Below are 16,992 nucleotides of genomic sequence, written 5' to 3'. Positions count from 1 at the left end.
CTGGAAAAGGTTAAAAATTAATGTTGAAGCAAAATGACAGATATTCCTTAGTGTCATTAAAAATTGCTGGGAGTTAAGGGGTTAATGTAAGAAAGGGGCTCTTAAAACTTCTGTAAATGAAAAAAAAACGTGTTCTTTCAATCTGAAGTGTGGATGAGAATATTTTCCAAGATACTTCCAGTGATGAAGTATCACCATTTTGACGGCTATCGTGGTCCAAAATGACCATTTCTTTTAATCGCTACCGCTAAAGTGTATTACCACTATACCTCATTGTTATTAGAGAACTTTGGTAAACGTGGCGGACCATATCATTGACATGTGGCACTATATATATATATTATATCCTTTGTAGAAATTTAATTGAAACGCATTGAACAACATATAATTTATATTTATGGTGAAAATCAAAAGTTGAGAAAACACAGGAATTCGACACTTTACTAGTCTTGGCAAAGGCGGGATATTATAGAGGTTTTATTAAAAATGTTTTAATGGTAATTACTGAAGTACACAGTGGCTGATCATGAGTAAACAAAGACAGTACGAGTTCATGTAAACAACTGGTCCTATCCTCACATCCGCCACTTACATCTTGAATTTCGAAGTGATGGATTTTACATATAAATATTCCAGAGTGAATATGCCTAATCGAGTTCATGAATTTCATCATTGCTTTACCTAAGATATGCCTAGGTGATCGGTTTCCACACAGGGAAGTTTGACTGGAGATTTTCTGGTTTCACTGTATTGTCGTCACGTTCGAAACCATCCATTACATACGACATTTTGATTTGACGGCACAAAGTTAAAGTGACAATTTTGCGCCAAAAATTTCCAAGCATATTTTTCTTCATTTATTTATTCCCGCCATTTTTAGTTGAATTATATGCGTCATTTATTTGTTTATAATAAAAAACTTTCACTAGTACGCCTTGGCAAAGTTATTGTGTATAAAATTATATTTTTACTAAAATATTACCAATTCATTGGATTATGGAGGTCTTCGGATTAACGGACATTCGGACTAACGGGCCACAGGTATGTAAGGGTGTCATGTTGCTAACAGCTACACCAGAAATGCCATGGTGAATGTTAAATAGGATATGAATTTGTAATTTGAATGACGATTGCCATAAAACGAATATCTAAAGATAGAATAGATTTTTTAAACACAAGTAGAAGATTTACGTGTGGAGTTTCGGTGGCAACAGTGAACATTGTCACCTGTATCACACAAAAGAAACCAGTGTAAAGCGTATAAGCAATGATTTATAGAGTGTACGAGATGGTGCGGAATCGACAGAAGTTTTCGGTTATATCTTGTGTATTTTAAGGCATTGATGGTAAAAAGATCATAGAAAAACGTATACGAAATGGTAACTAATAGTAGGCGATTCCACAAAGATTTGTTTAGCGCCGAAGGGTCGATTCCGTACTGTCTCTACACACTAACGTCTATTGAAATGAACAACTGGAAGGAAAATCCGACTTTTTAAAGAAAGTTGAACGACTGGGCATTTAGGGAGATACCTCTCCGTTGCGATATAAAAGAAGTTGCTGGTAGCGCGCACGCGATCCGGTATTGTTGAGCTATACAAGACTTAACCACAAATCTACCAAAAGTCAAAATATCGAAGTTACAATGGAATTTCTAGATTTTTTTTACATCTCATAAAATAGTAGCCACTGAAATATCTCGTTCTGATGATGTACGCATCATATGGTCCCTACTAACAGCCGAAATCTTTGTCAATTGATCGGATTTAAAGCTTTGTCTTACTGAATACACAGCTAGCCACTGAAATATCTCGTTCTGATGATGTACGTATCATATGGTCCCTACTAACAGCCGAAATCTTTGTCAATTGATCGGATTTAAAGCTTTGTCTTACTGAATACACAGCTAGCCACTGAAATATCTCGTTCTGATGATGTACGTATCATATGGTCCCTACTAACAGCCGAAATCTTTGTCAATTGATCGGATTTAAAGCTTTGTCTTACTGAATACACAGCTAGCCACTGAAATATCTCGCTCTGATGATGTACGTATCATATGGTCCCTACTAACAGCCGAAATCTTTGTCAATTGATCGGATTTAAAGCTTTGTCTTACTGAATACACAGCTAGCCACTGAAATATCTCGCTCTGATGATGTACCTATCATATTGTCCCTACTAACAGCCGAAAGCTTTGTCTTACTGAATACACAGGTTGCCATTGAAATATCTCGCTCTGATGATGTACCTATCATATTGTCCCATGTACCTATCATATTGTCTCTACTGCCAGCCCAAAGTTTTGTCAATTGATCAGATTTAAAGCTTTGTCTTACTGAATACACAGGTACAAGTTTAGAAATGACATCCAAATTAAAATACTTTGCCAGGGGCATTTAAAACAACAAATATCACTGTAACAAGTAGTTTTATTGTTTCCAATACTTGAAGGAAATTGTGTATAGTAAATTACATTTACATTGAATAAAAGCACTATACCATTATAATGAACTGTTATGTCAAACTTTAATTGGAAATAAATAATAAATAATTGACATAACAGAATAACACTCAAACTCGGACACAAAACATAAACACATACTCCTCACAAACTAAATGGGCAAATATTGCTGTACCAAACATCAGACTCACTCTTATGTACAATTCATAAACTGCTATGTAAGAGTTGTTTTTGATCAGAATTTACCCTCTTGAAAAAATATTCCAAAGGACAGTTTATACAAGGAAATCCTTGAAGTACAAAATACATAATGATGATAAATTGAATGATTTTCAGTTCATGCAAAAATGTTTCTTTTAGTTCGTTTTCTACAAGACTCACAAAAACTATGTCTCAGTAAGAATTTTAGATAAAATAAGACTTACAAGACTAGATATTAATGTTTTGTGATTGATAATTGCTTATAAGTCGGTAATGTCAAATGCTGAAATAATTTTGCCGCTAAATATGACAAAAACTAATAAATTTTGATATTGTTTTTTTCTGAAGTTTTACAATGTTGAACATTTAACAGTTGGCCATCCACTACTTCAAATGTTGAAGAATTCAATAGAATTAATCAGTTTTAAAAGGTCTGTTTTGTTAGTTCATTAAGGTTGTGTTGTGAACTAAGTATGTGTGATTTTGAAAACAGTTAACTGTAACTTTGTGTATGAAATGAAACTGTTTCATCTCAACTGTGATAAATATATTCACAAAATCAGTCATTTACACACTACTAAAATGTATATGTTCTTGTGAACACAATATTATAGCCCTTAGAAATCAAGAGAAAATCTACACAATAAACGTAAAACACAAGAGATATTACAACAAATGAAATGGTTTATTGTATTAGGACCAGTGCAGGACTTACTTATAGCATACTTAGCAAGAGAGATATTAGGCCAATTCAGTATTAAAATCAAACCATTTCTTTTCATATACTTTTCATTCAAGACTGTTATACATAATGATCTGTCCACTGTTATTCTTAAATCTACTTAATGGAGTATGTATAGTTTACACTTCTTATGATTATGTCGTGAAAATACCTTCTCAGAAAGCAGAAATAAAATTTGGAGTAAATTCTAAAATGTTATGAAACACTGAAATTTAAACAAAATAGACTATCTTAAGTTAAGTATTTTACCCCGATCCAAACTATTGTTATCAATTTCTTTTTATCCAGCACAGCATCATAAAATGAATTAATTTATCATTAGAGAAAATTTTTGATCCCATACAAATGTTTGATATACTCAAGCATTCACTCTCTCATTCCATATACAGCAATGTGCACTTTTACCCCGTTAATAAAAAGGTCTGCACACACTCTGATCCAATGATATCCTAAAAGTACATCCTTTCCAAAATATTTTCACAATACATCCTGTTAAAGCTGTCAGGACATATTTGTACAATAAAATACAATATTTACTCTCCTTGGTATGATACAAATTCTACATGTGGTCTCTACAATCTACAACAAAAATCCAATGACATAAAACAAAGCATTGAATGCTCTACTGGAACTAAAAGCCTTGACAAGATTTGCACATTCACTCGATTATCACAAGGAATTCTCTATGTGGTGACCAGCATACTAAAGCATTCCTTTGACGAGAGGATATGCACCTCAACCACGCCAAGAGCAGAGTGATCACTCAGTTGACTATCAAACTCTCTTACAACATCTAAACTCAACAAAAACCTACATGAAATCATATTGTGGAATATTCACTATCACAAAATAATATTTTGTCACAATGAAGTTATGAAAATATTCTGAAGGTAGAAGAGAATAAAAACATAATGCTTGCTGTTAATTAGTGTTAAAAAGATAGTTATGACATATAACTGTGAAGTTTTGACAAAAATCCAATTCAAGTCACTAAAGTTGATTTGATACACCAATACCAATGTTATAAATTAAACAATGCTTGCAGGCCACTACCAAACATCTCCATCCCTCTGCCAAACCAACAGCTGGGTCTACTACAACAATGAAGGAACAGACAGGAAATAGGAACAGATTCTTGTTCACTACAGAGATTTAGCTTTCTGCAAACAGTTCACCAGTACAACATATCTGCCCACATTCTCTTTAACAAAAAGCACCTTATTTTGTACAAGAGGCAGTGGACCTGTCACCATAATATGTATTTAGTCAGCTAGTGTCATATAAAAACAATACTTAAAATCAGAAACCTCCCAGAATTATCTTATACAACCAAAATACAAAAAAATAATATTACTGAAAACGCTTTACTTACATACAATGAAACTGCTTCTGAAAGGACCTGCTGGTAATGGTAACTTTGGCACTAAGTTACAGTTAGTATATCTTTTATCTCTCTGTTTGTTGTTCCTGTATAAAATGATTTAACTACATTCAGAACTCTACTGTACTTCAAATATCACATTTCACAAGTATATTACACCAAAGATACAAGTTTACATCATGTTAATTAAGTTACATATAAAGAGTTTTAGAAAAGAAACACACTTTCCATATAAAATATCTAATTTTCATGTGAAATAATTTCCATCAATTGAAGCAAGAACATGCAATATACATGAACCAGTGATAGTTTCAGAATCTTTGAAAAATCTATAGTAAATCCATATAAATGTGGGATCAGTTATTTTAAGGTAAGGCTAATGGCCAAAATAGGTGGGAATAATTAGTCTGATGATTAACTCAGAACTACTATAAACACTGTTGTCCAATCACCTTTTACAGCCCTCAATTCACCGAAATCACACACTACATGTAATATGAGAAGTACTTCAAAATAAAGAGAGGATTTTGAAGGGAGTAAGTTACAGAACCTACTAACAGTTATTGGTCAAATATTCTTGTAAAAGATACTGTAATCTTTTATTATGTCTGAAACAAGTCAAGTGCAGCACATCTTATCTCTACTGTCAATTCACCATATTACACACACAACTAAATCTTTATAAAGCCCTTCTTTCTATATCGTTGCAAAGAACCTCAATTATTTTTATGAACATTCAGACAGGAAACAACATCATCAAACCAAAAATGAAATGAAATATAGGATGATAGAGTGATCAGCTTTAGCCACTGATTAAATAAGATTTTTCTTACACCTGGCATTTGAATAGTTTACAATAATTTTGAGACAAACAGTTCTATCATGCATAGTTCATACACTAAACGTGAACCATTCTTAAAATTGGTGGTAATATTTAACAACTACATTAAAAAGATAGGCGACATTTAGCAAATGAAGCACAAATCTTTTTATCATATCACCATTTTGAGATTCAATGCAAGTAATGTCAACTAGACGCACATGTCATGGTTACACAAAGCTTTACAGGTTGAGGAATAAAAACCTTTACAGATTGACCATAGAAGAAGCGATGAAGAATTCTTCCTTATTCATAATTAAAAAAATATTAAAATACTTCCGAGCTTTACAATGCTAAAAACAGAGAATCTGATCATGTTGCCAGTTGATATGGATATTCAATAAAAATCCCAAACAAAGAGTTTGTTATGACATCAACGTCCAATTTCATTTTTATACCAAGAAAAAATACCAAAAATTCTTTCATTTAAACAAACTGTCAAATTCAGGAATCTTCACTATGAAAAGGCAACATACCTTATATGATGACAAATGTTTAATTTTTTCACATTTTTTTATTAAAAATTTCCAATCATTTTTATAGTAAAAATAACAATCTTGAGATATGAAAGTACCTAAAATGCGTGAATATATCCCTGATGTGATATTCGGTACAATTCCATCAAAATTCATAAGAGAGATAGGTTCAGTTAGCATTTCTACTTGGTATACATCATTGGTTCATATGTAAAGTTTTCATGGTGCCTTAATACATCTGTCATACTGACATGCCATCTAACTGAAACAAATACTTGCTGTAATACTTATCATTTTAACACATATACCAGCTTGCAAACAATATCTTGACAGCAACAATAGAATGTTACATAAATGTGATAACACTGCTATCCTGCAACTTTTAGGAAATGTCCACCAAAATAACCAGCCATATAGTAACTGTTTTTGAATTATTTTGAAGTATTCAATATTAACATTATTGAAGGAAAAATGATATTGTGATAGAAAAAAAAAAAAAAAGATATGCAATAATATGATATATTATGATTTACTGTTAATTGGTTCCATACAACCAACTCTGATGGTGTCACTAAATGACTGCTTCCCATCCCACCCATATATGAAGTAATTTGGAATAATCTCAAATTGAGCATTGTAGCATGTGTCCAGAATGACAATGTTTCCACATGTATCATACATGAAATTAGCGAGTCACCATATACAGTAACACTACAACTTCTTACTACTTATGCAGAGAACCAAACAGTTAATGTACAACCACACCAAGACACATCTCTACAAATATACACCACACTCTGTCATTTAATCATATTATTCAAGGTACTTGGTAGCATTTGCATACATTATAGTCATACATCAACCAATAGTCAGTAAAGCCTATTGGCATCATGCGTTTTAAAAACATTGTTACCTTCTCTTTCAAAATCAACAATACCTTCATACAAGCTGACTTTAACTTTTGTGTACTGCTGAAATGGACATTCACAGACAAATACACTTTTTATTATCTAACTTGCCCTTTGACCCGCAGTTCTTTAAAATGAGTTACAAAATTAAGCACTAATCCCCACTTGGACAATCTGCGAATTGTCTCCTGAATCTATGCCCACAAATGATCAATGAATCTGGCTTAGTAGAGTGCTGTCCTAGCCATACACAACGTCAATCAACAGAGATCACGGCTGGGAAATAAAGTCATGTTGCAACGCAAGTTACCTAGCCATTTGAATAAGGCAATTACAGCCAGCAAACAAACAACAATTAAAAGGGAATACATTTCAAATGAAAATAAGTTAGGTCATCACACCTAAACAAAATCATTGAAGCACTGAAATGTAACCCAAGGTCATCAGTACATCACTTATGTGATGCTTTTGGACAAAAAATCCATTTCCATGGAATTTCTTTTTGAAGCAGATCTATGTTGTGCTCAGAGTTGCTTGTAAATATGTCTGGTTTCAAACCATGGAGGAATCACTTGTTGAAATTGTACGAACGTGCAGGAGATTGTGATGAGCTTGTTCCTTCTGGCACTGGCACATTTAAGAAGTCCCAAATTAGGATGGTGTCATCATGTGAACTACTTACAATTTGAAATTCATCAAATTGTAGACGGAATACGCGACCAGAATGTTCCTGCAGAAAACACAAAGAAACAGCAAGATATTTGAAATTGTCAATGAAGTACATCCTTTTTACCTTTTAAAGACCCTTTCTTGTATCACCTTTGTACAATTTATATGTAATTGTCATGCAAACAGGCACTTGGATTTAATAGTTTTTTATGCCTGAACTAAAATGTATTAAAATTCTACATGAAAACTTAAAATTTAGGACAGAATTTCTTAATCTACATCACAGCAAAGTTCTTCGACACTCTCTACAAAAACTGACAACTATGTACATTCTTACTATTTATACCAAAGTCAAATGTTATGTACAAGTAATTAAAAAGTACATCAATGAAATAAGTTCATCAAAATTTCTATAAGATTTTCTCAAACAAGATGAGATTCTGCTCCAAATTCTGGTGATCCATTGTGTGGATCAAATTATACCTATGTTCTTTGAACATAAGACCAACATAAATATTAGTTCAGGAGATATAAGATAATTACAGTACCATTTACAAGATTCAACAGTTGGTTCTGCTAACATAAATCTCAAATCCGAGAAACACATAAGGTACTCACCACTAAAGTACGGAGACAGAGAGTTCCTGCAGGGGCACGAGGGTCCAATGCTGCTGCTAGGTCCCACACTTTGATTTTTCTGCATAATAAATAACATAATTAATATAAAACCATATCAGTTTATCAAAACTCTAGATAAACCAATCAAAATTTATTCCTGTATTTATCCTGAAGTAAGCCCAGGGGCTACAATATAACCTCTGTTCTTTTGGTGAGCTTTTGGATAATTACCATAAAAACCCACATCATGTGCCTGGTTTTTATTTTTAGAAAACACTTAAATGTTCAACTGTTAAGAAAAAAGAAAAAGACAGGTTTAATTTTTTTCTTCTTTATATTGGATATCATGACGAAAAAGCCATGAGCACATGTTCGATTTCATGTGTATTGGCAGAAGTTAGCATTGACATATTAGTATGCATTACTTATTAAAATCAATTTCATTGAAGTTTATGAAGCATATCTATAAATATACTTATCTATTATTCATCATAATAAATAGGGATAGTACTGGTGCGATTATCTTACCAAAACGTGTAGTGAAATACTGTTCCTCTTTTGACAATATACATATGAATGCTTACAGTACATTCCACGCTGCGTACACCAATTACTTGCTTGGGGCCTCAATTTACGTCAGTTGGCTTGCACACAATGTGACAGCAAGACGAGTAAAAAATATTGACTCACAGAGATCGTAATTACCTGGTTTTGTCATTAATAGGTAGGTAATTCCTTAATTCTTGTGTCTGTGATTTAGACACTGAACACAGCTGATAAGAAAGAGTGAGAAGTCAAGTGTTTGTGTATGTAAAAGAAATTAATCTAGGTTAATTGGATAGGTCAGTATATAGCGTAATAGGTTTGATGTCAATCATAAAGTTGTAATACCAAATTTCATTTCAATAACTCGAAGCATAAAAGGAAAACTGCGCAAAGCAAAGAAAGCTGTGAATCGAACCTTATCTGTAATGTTCGACCATGAAGCCATTTCTCATATTTCATTTGAAAAACTCTAAGCATAATCAAGAAAAGTACAAAAAAAACATATTCTCAAAGAATTTTCCAAGAGGCATAACTCTGCCAAGAAGGGTTACAGACAGCCAGGAATCGAACTTAATCGGTACCTTTCCAACAAGAAGCCATATACCAAATTTCATTTCTATAACTCAAAGGATAACCCAAAACAGTCCAGAAAACAATATTCCCAGGAAATGTTCTATGTTGAAAGGGGCATAACTCTACCAAGAAGAGTTACAGACAGCCAGGAATTGAACTTAATCTGTACCTTTCCAACAAGGAGCCATATACCAAATTTCATTTCACTAACTCAGAGCATAAATGAAAAAGTCAGGAAATCTTTCGTACGGACGTCGTACAAAGTGATCAATGAGTGTCCGCCAGCTCTGCAGACAACACAAAAAAGGTATTGCTGTAGCTATCCAATGCCAACATCGCTGATATTGATCCTATCTGTGGCATTTAGCTGCAAGCGTCTACTGAAGGAGAAATAACCTATGGGAGTTTAGGATGTCATGGCTAACTGAAAACACATTTTGAATGTGAAAGTATGCAAAGTTAACTGTGACATTCAGGTTTTATGGCAATCTGCTTTCTCTATCCTAAAATATTTCCAAGTGTAAATTTAAAGCAAAATAGGACACAAGGCATGGGAAACAGGCATTACCAAAATACAGTTGAGAATGAAAATAGAGACATGTTATTTTTTTGTCTAGATTGGTGTCTACCATGTTGGCGGTGAGTAACAGTTACAATGGGTTTGCAAACCTATGATCAGCAGCACACCCATGCATTTGTGAGACTTGCAATGCTTACCCATCATAGGCACCACTGACAATGTGTTTATTGTCAAAGCGAATACATCGCACTAACTCTTCGTGCCCCTCCAAGACTCGCAGACAAGCACCACATTCAATGTCCCAAAGTCTGCAACAAAGCATTATCACATCTGAAAGGAACTTTCAATAGCTTTCTAATGAGAAGCACATAAAACAAAAATATGTCATTACTCTGGATTTAACAGCAATCAAATGTGTACTTCAAAGAAACATTTTCAGGTGTATTTTTAGCAGCTACGAATACAAGATAAAGATATATGGAAAACTTGTAAGCACAACTCATTGCATTCTCTTTCTTTGATAATGACTTGAAATATGTTATTACACATTGCGGATGTAAAATAATTTTCAAAGTAACTTAAATTTATACAATACTTCAAAGCAATACTTGATTTCAATTCAAACATTGGGGAAAATAAAACCAAACAAGAAAATTTCTGAATAAAATTGATAAACATGTCATATTTAACTGATAATCAAATGTATACAGATCTCAAACGAGATGAAAGACAAGTTCTCTCACTACTTACCTTATGGTATTATCAGAACTACCACTCACTACAAGTCGGTCTCTGTACTGGAGACAAGCTATTCCTCTTTTGTGACCATTGAGTGTCCTTACAAATTCACAGGACAGTGTGCTCCAAACCTTCAAAAATATTTACATCAAATTAGGAGAAATAAAAATAACATTGAAACAAATATTCAACATCTATTATAATAGTAAATTTCATTATTTTGCTAATATTCATTCATTGTGATAAAACCTCCTCAACATTTTCCCTCTCTATCCCCCTTTTTGTTACCTCCAAACTCTTCTCAAGTAGACCTAGCATATCACTCCCCCTTTAAACATCAATATTTATTTGAGGGTATTATAAAAGGGACATAACTCTTGACAAATTTCATCTGGTTTCTTCATCATATGAATTTATAAACTTTTTGTCACTAATTCTTCTAGTTCAAATGTTATAAGACCAACCTGCTCTGGGAAAATTACACAGTGACATTACAAATTGTTTACAGAGTTTGATATTTTCCTAAGTGATACATATCATATACATACTTTTATGGTTCTATCTCCAGAAGCTGATACGATGTATTTTTCATCAAAGTCAACCACATTAACAGCAGCGCGGTGACCAACAAGAACTCTACGTAGGTTGATTTCTGTTGGTGATTGCATGTCCCATACAGCAATTGATCTATCCTATAAACCAATGGAGATTATTTGAGATGTGATTGGTAAGTTAGAGAATTCATCTTGTGTGCATAGTTTCCACACCTGATAGCCTTTCTTTGAACAACTGATGTAAATTTGTGATTACCACTTTTATTAATGTTGTTACTGAAGAATAATAAAAACAAACACAAACCAAAAAAACAAACAAAAACGATTTTAGGTAATTATCAGGTCCTCAATCTTACCTTAGAACAGGTGACCATAATGCCATCACAGAAGCGAAGATGAAGAACAGCTTCACAGTGGTGAATCAAAGTGTTCAACATCTCTCCTGTCCGGACATCCCACACCCTGTAATTCAAGAATTGATCCCGTGATATCAGAATCCCAAACTCATTTCAGTAATTGTTATAATATTTCTATATTGTCATGCTGTGACTTCATTCAAGCAAACAAGCTACAGAAAACTGGTGTGATATTACACTACAAAAGTAAATGACTTGTGCTTTTGAAAATCATAATCTTCATGAGACATATATGGCTGATCTGTATACATGAGAAAATATGTGATTTAATATCAGTACTAATTTTTTTAAATAGTTAAACATTCCTTCACTTCTGTAGATTTCTCCATGAGATCATCTGACCAATCTAGTATTACATCACAGATAATTTGCTTCCTTTATTTACATTATTTCTTTTACATAACTGTCAATTGAAAAACAACATTAATCTGACATTATTTTACAGAAAAAAAACGGCAAAAATTAAACTACTCAAAATGGATGGCCATTTTTGGCAATTTCAAAAGAGAAAGTTAAAAATGAAAAGTTTATGCACAGCACATTGTAACACACTGGCATTAGGTTACTTCTAAATTAATGATCTATATGCATGAATGTACTACAGAATGATATTCACTGCATGTTGATGTTCATTCTCCCTCTACTATTGGTACCAAACTCCTAAATTTTTACTTTTATTTTTGCAATGAGCCTACTCATAATAAATGGGTTAATTCCCTGTGTACAGCATCCTGCTATGCTAGAAGTCAACTCCTTCTGAGACTTTCAGTGGAAATCGCACAATATTAAAATACTTACAGCTAATATAGTCCTGCACATATCTCTACCTTAAAAAGAACTAACTAAGCAACAGGTGATAATGATTTTACGCGAAAAAGCAACTATTATCTAGATCTAATGAACAATGGAGATAAGTTCACCATTTTTGACACTAACGTCCTTAGTTCTTTATATATATTGGCTGGTAAGAATATAACTAAATTAAAACAGTGGAGACAACAGCTTTATAGATGTTGTTCTTACCTGACAGTGGAGTCACTGGACCCAGAGATGATGATATTGTCATCATACTGTAGACACAGCACAGAGCCTGTGTGACCAGTCAACACCTGGATACATTCCAGGGATGTTCTGTTCCAGATCTGTGAATAAAACACATTAATTTACTTACTGCGCCATTGTTGGATTTGATAATAATATAAACATTGACTAGTTAAAATTTTCATTTCAGTAATATTTTCTTTGTAAAAGTGCCATTTCAAGGCCTGATAAAATGTTTTGTTATCAATTCTTCTTCTATCATTCTGTAGTACATTAGATATAGCTATCAATTGGAATAAGATCTCTATGACTGTTATGTTTTATCTGATCACTGGAAATTGATAAGGAAAATTAAAATTCAAAACAGAAAAAAGGAAACAAAACAGGACTTTGAACCCTTCATTCACAATTGAGAATGGACTCCTAACATGATCATTAAAATGTTATAAATTTAGGATTCAAATACATTTCCTAAAATATCTCTATTTGATCTATACAGCAATGACTTTTACATACCTTAATTGTGTTGTCCCTGAGGCCACTAATGATCCTGGTCTCATCATACTGTAAACAGTACACACCCTTGCTCGTCTCACTGCGACAGTGTATTCGCTGTAAGGTGTGTCGGCCTGTCCGCCAGTTGTTCTCTATTTTCTGTTTTAAGACATAAAGGAGAAAATAATAAACATCAAACTGAAAACATGATTCATATACTGATAAGTAACTGAAAGGACATGACAATAAGTCAGACGTTGATAAGATATCAAACTCAAGTCTACAACATGTGTTCCCTAGTGATGACGTGCTGACTGGATATAATCTGTTATCGATCAACTACAAACTGCTACAAAGGACACTTTTAAATTCTCTTTTTTTTCCTCAGAACAGTATTACATTAGAATTTCCTGCCATTAGCAGCAGTGTAGCCCTTGAAGCTCTCACACAAAAACACCCCTCTTCCCTCTTAACAAAAAAACAAAAACAAAATTTTTAAGACTCACATCAATGTCCTGAATGATGTTTGGGTATAAGTTTCTGTAAAATTTATGATCTTTTTGGGACTCTCCTGGCTTGGGTTTGAACAGAAAATGAATCCTGCAAAAAAGAAACTCTGGATTACTTCAAAACAGTCAATATATCATAAAGTAAACCAGTTTGTATAATGAATTCCAATAAGCATTTTAATAGCATTTATTTTGGGCAGATCAACCTATTGAGAGAATTATTTGTATTGTGTATAATTTGCCAGACCACTTGCTTCTCAATATTTGACCTAAATAAGGAAGTATTATTTCATCAACAAAACAGGCATACTTAAACTGAGAAGACAACACATGCCTATCATCAAAGTTTTTAACATACCATCTCCATTTTTCTGTGTGTCCTTGGTATAAGGGATCTATTTTGTCTCATAAACAAAACAAGCAAACCTTAACTAAGACATCAACACATGCCTATCATCAAAATGTTTAACATACCATCCCCGTCTTTCTGCAAGCCCTTGCCATAAGGGATCTGTGCGCACCATTCTTTCTATCAATTTCTTCCACAGCATTCCTTCAGAGATCACACGGTACCATTCCTTGCACACTAACTCTGCTGAACATAATGATTTGGCATCCAGGAAGGATAGGATGGACTCTGCTACATGATCTAAACCTTTTGCTGTAAATTTGAAAGCAAACAGTTAAGAAAAGGATGTTAAATATATAAGAAGTGTAATACTGAATCTTTATTACAATACCTTACATCTTTCCAGAAATTGCAAAATGAACAAAAATTGTAGTTGCACTCCTAGGTTTAGAAAATATGCATCTTAAAACTCAAAGTTGTAAAGTTTGTAAGGAAAATTTAATATTCTAAATAATGAAACTGAGATGCACTTCCATTATTGGTACTACATAACCAATGTATAAACATCATAAAAATGGATAATTTTGGATTATCTGGACAAAGTAAAGAAAATGGGATTTCTATTATTAGGAATCTGGATCAGTGTAAAAGTTCTATACAGTTGGGCTATAAATGAGTACACTGCACAGATGATTGCACAACCTCTCTACTGTGTTATGAGGAGTAGCATCATTGATCATGTATGAATATCCTTAAACTTACAATACCCGACTCTTCCTATGATTACAAAGGGGAATGTCTTAAAAAATGCATAACTTTGTCTACATAAGCATTATTACTCAACACTGTTGCCATCTTTCATGAATACGGATGTTATAATCCTATATTTAATGTCATTACCCTTCAAGATGATGCATCTCAGATCAACTTCATCAATGTATATATCTTAAAAAAAATCATCATTACCTGGCAGTGCTGAAATGAAATCTCTTTGCAACATTGGCTTTAAAAATGTATTAATCTGTCCATGTTGGTAATGACACATCCGAGATAATAAATGTTCAACAAATACAACTTGGTCATTTTCAGTCCAGCCGTCAAAACACTTTATACATATATCACGATCCTGATTATACTGAGGTGATGGTTCTGGTGTGCGTGGCGTTATTGATGTGATCATAGCTGCAGTCTCCACCTGAAATTTTAGAGGAATAAACATAGCACATAATTGTATATCATGTAAAAGATCAAACATATAGCCAATAGTTTCTACTGCTAATCGAGTATTTCTTAATTCCATGCATATATCAAAACTTGCAAACCACACTCAAACTGTCATATCCTATTTTCATGTGTAGATCTAAAATTTCTTTTTGTTTCATTGACAAAAACTGGCCAAAGCAGTAATATCATAGACTTCAGTTATATTTTTTTCAAAGTTGACACCAAATAGGTCACAAACATAACTAAATTAATGAAAAGCAAATAACTGTAAAACATGTACCATCCATGTGATTTTACTGATGAAAACTATTGCCTATATGAGGGATTTATTAATTATGTCTTCAAATGCAGGGTCAATTCAAATAGAAACTAAATGACCCCATAACCGATGCAAAATTGCAAATTTTTACACAAAAGGTTGTTTTGCTTACTGTAAAAAACACAAACTTTATCACCTCCATTGTTTATCAACTGCTAAAAATAGAACACAGGTATATCCATGCTCACCAATGGCATTTGTTTTAAATGTCACTATCTATACATTATATTCAATTGAGCTATATCAACTATATAAATTGTCATTTCAACACATAGCTAACAGAAATGAAAATTTCCTAGCAATCATATACATTGTCTGGGTTGTACCCAATGTGTCCATGATGGTATGAATGAAATAAACCAATAACATTCATAACAGTCTTCGTGAAAAATGGATGGAACCAATTTGTGTTCACGAATATATCACTATCGACACAAATGTTCAAATATTTCACTGTGAAATTTCCGTATCCCTTTCTACAAGTTTTACAAATACAAATGGCAAATGCAATGGTATATAATGTTAGATACATTGGTCCTGTTTAGCTCAGCTTGTATTTATTGTGTATTGAGTAAAAATGTTCATTACAAACAGAAAAAAATGTGAAAGTACTTGTCGTAGCATTTATCTACAAGTGTACCGATATTCTCCATATATTTCTGTTGTTGAGGAAATAAAAAAGGATTTGTGAATCTGGCTATTTGTTATTCTGGATTTCTAACAAATGAATGATCAAGACGAATATCAATTTATACCACTACCAAATCTATATTGTCTCTTAAAATTCATATTTTACAAAAGCATGTTTGGTTTAACTAAAGTGAGTCATTATGTACTTCATTTCCCAATGTTTTGTTCTGTCCTGAAGTTGTCAATCAAGTAAGATGGCGTCGCAAATGGTCCTTGAAACCTGACACAATTTTAACAAAATAAGACGAATAAGTAAAATATATACCCTTCTTTGATCCACCCTCTCATCTGAGGAAGTACATGTCTCCATCTTCATCTCAAGAGAAGACATGTTTTATCGAGACGGAGACCAAAACAATGAAACAATTGTGTATCATCCACCCAAGAGATTTTTCTCTTCGTGACGTCACAGCCGGAAGTGGTTTTGTTCGATGTACAATACACACCCAAATAATACTGGAAATATTGAACATAACACATATAGAAAATTTGAAAATTATTTTATTGATATTTTGCTGATGGTATATTTTCCAAATACAACTCTTTTTAAATAATTTCTTTTCACCTGTGACGCCTTCAGTCAAAATAAACAACAAACAGGTATGACGGACATGAAATCCGGATTGCTTCCCGGGGTTTTATGACATGACGCTACACGAATGGAGCAATTTCTTTTAAA

General features: G+C 33.1%; 1 protein-coding gene across 1 annotated transcript; it reads right to left on the bottom strand.

Annotated features, from left to right (window-relative positions):
* Nucleotides 1-2,414: 2,414 nt before the first annotated feature.
* LOC132552689 (F-box/WD repeat-containing protein 1A-like) lies at nt 2,415-16,665 on the bottom strand. The gene is made up of 12 exons (XM_060216880.1): nt 16,579-16,665; nt 15,047-15,275; nt 14,206-14,392; nt 13,729-13,822; nt 13,244-13,381; nt 12,710-12,828; nt 11,627-11,732; nt 11,265-11,408; nt 10,729-10,847; nt 10,176-10,286; nt 8,340-8,418; nt 2,415-7,782 (listed from the first exon to the last, which is right to left on the bottom strand). The coding sequence occupies exons 1-12, from the start codon at nt 16,642-16,644 to the stop codon at nt 7,621-7,623; spliced, it is 1,554 nt and encodes a 517-aa protein (XP_060072863.1). The 5' UTR covers nt 16,645-16,665; the 3' UTR covers nt 2,415-7,620.
* Nucleotides 16,666-16,992: the final 327 nt, after the last annotated feature.

This window comes from Ylistrum balloti, unplaced genomic scaffold, assembly GCF_031769215.1.
Source record: "Ylistrum balloti isolate Yb309-2 unplaced genomic scaffold, AGI_CSIRO_Ybal_v1 Utg370268, whole genome shotgun sequence".
NCBI lineage: Eukaryota > Metazoa > Mollusca > Bivalvia > Pectinida > Pectinidae > Ylistrum > Ylistrum balloti.
This window is presented reverse-complemented; position numbering and strand designations above follow the sequence as displayed.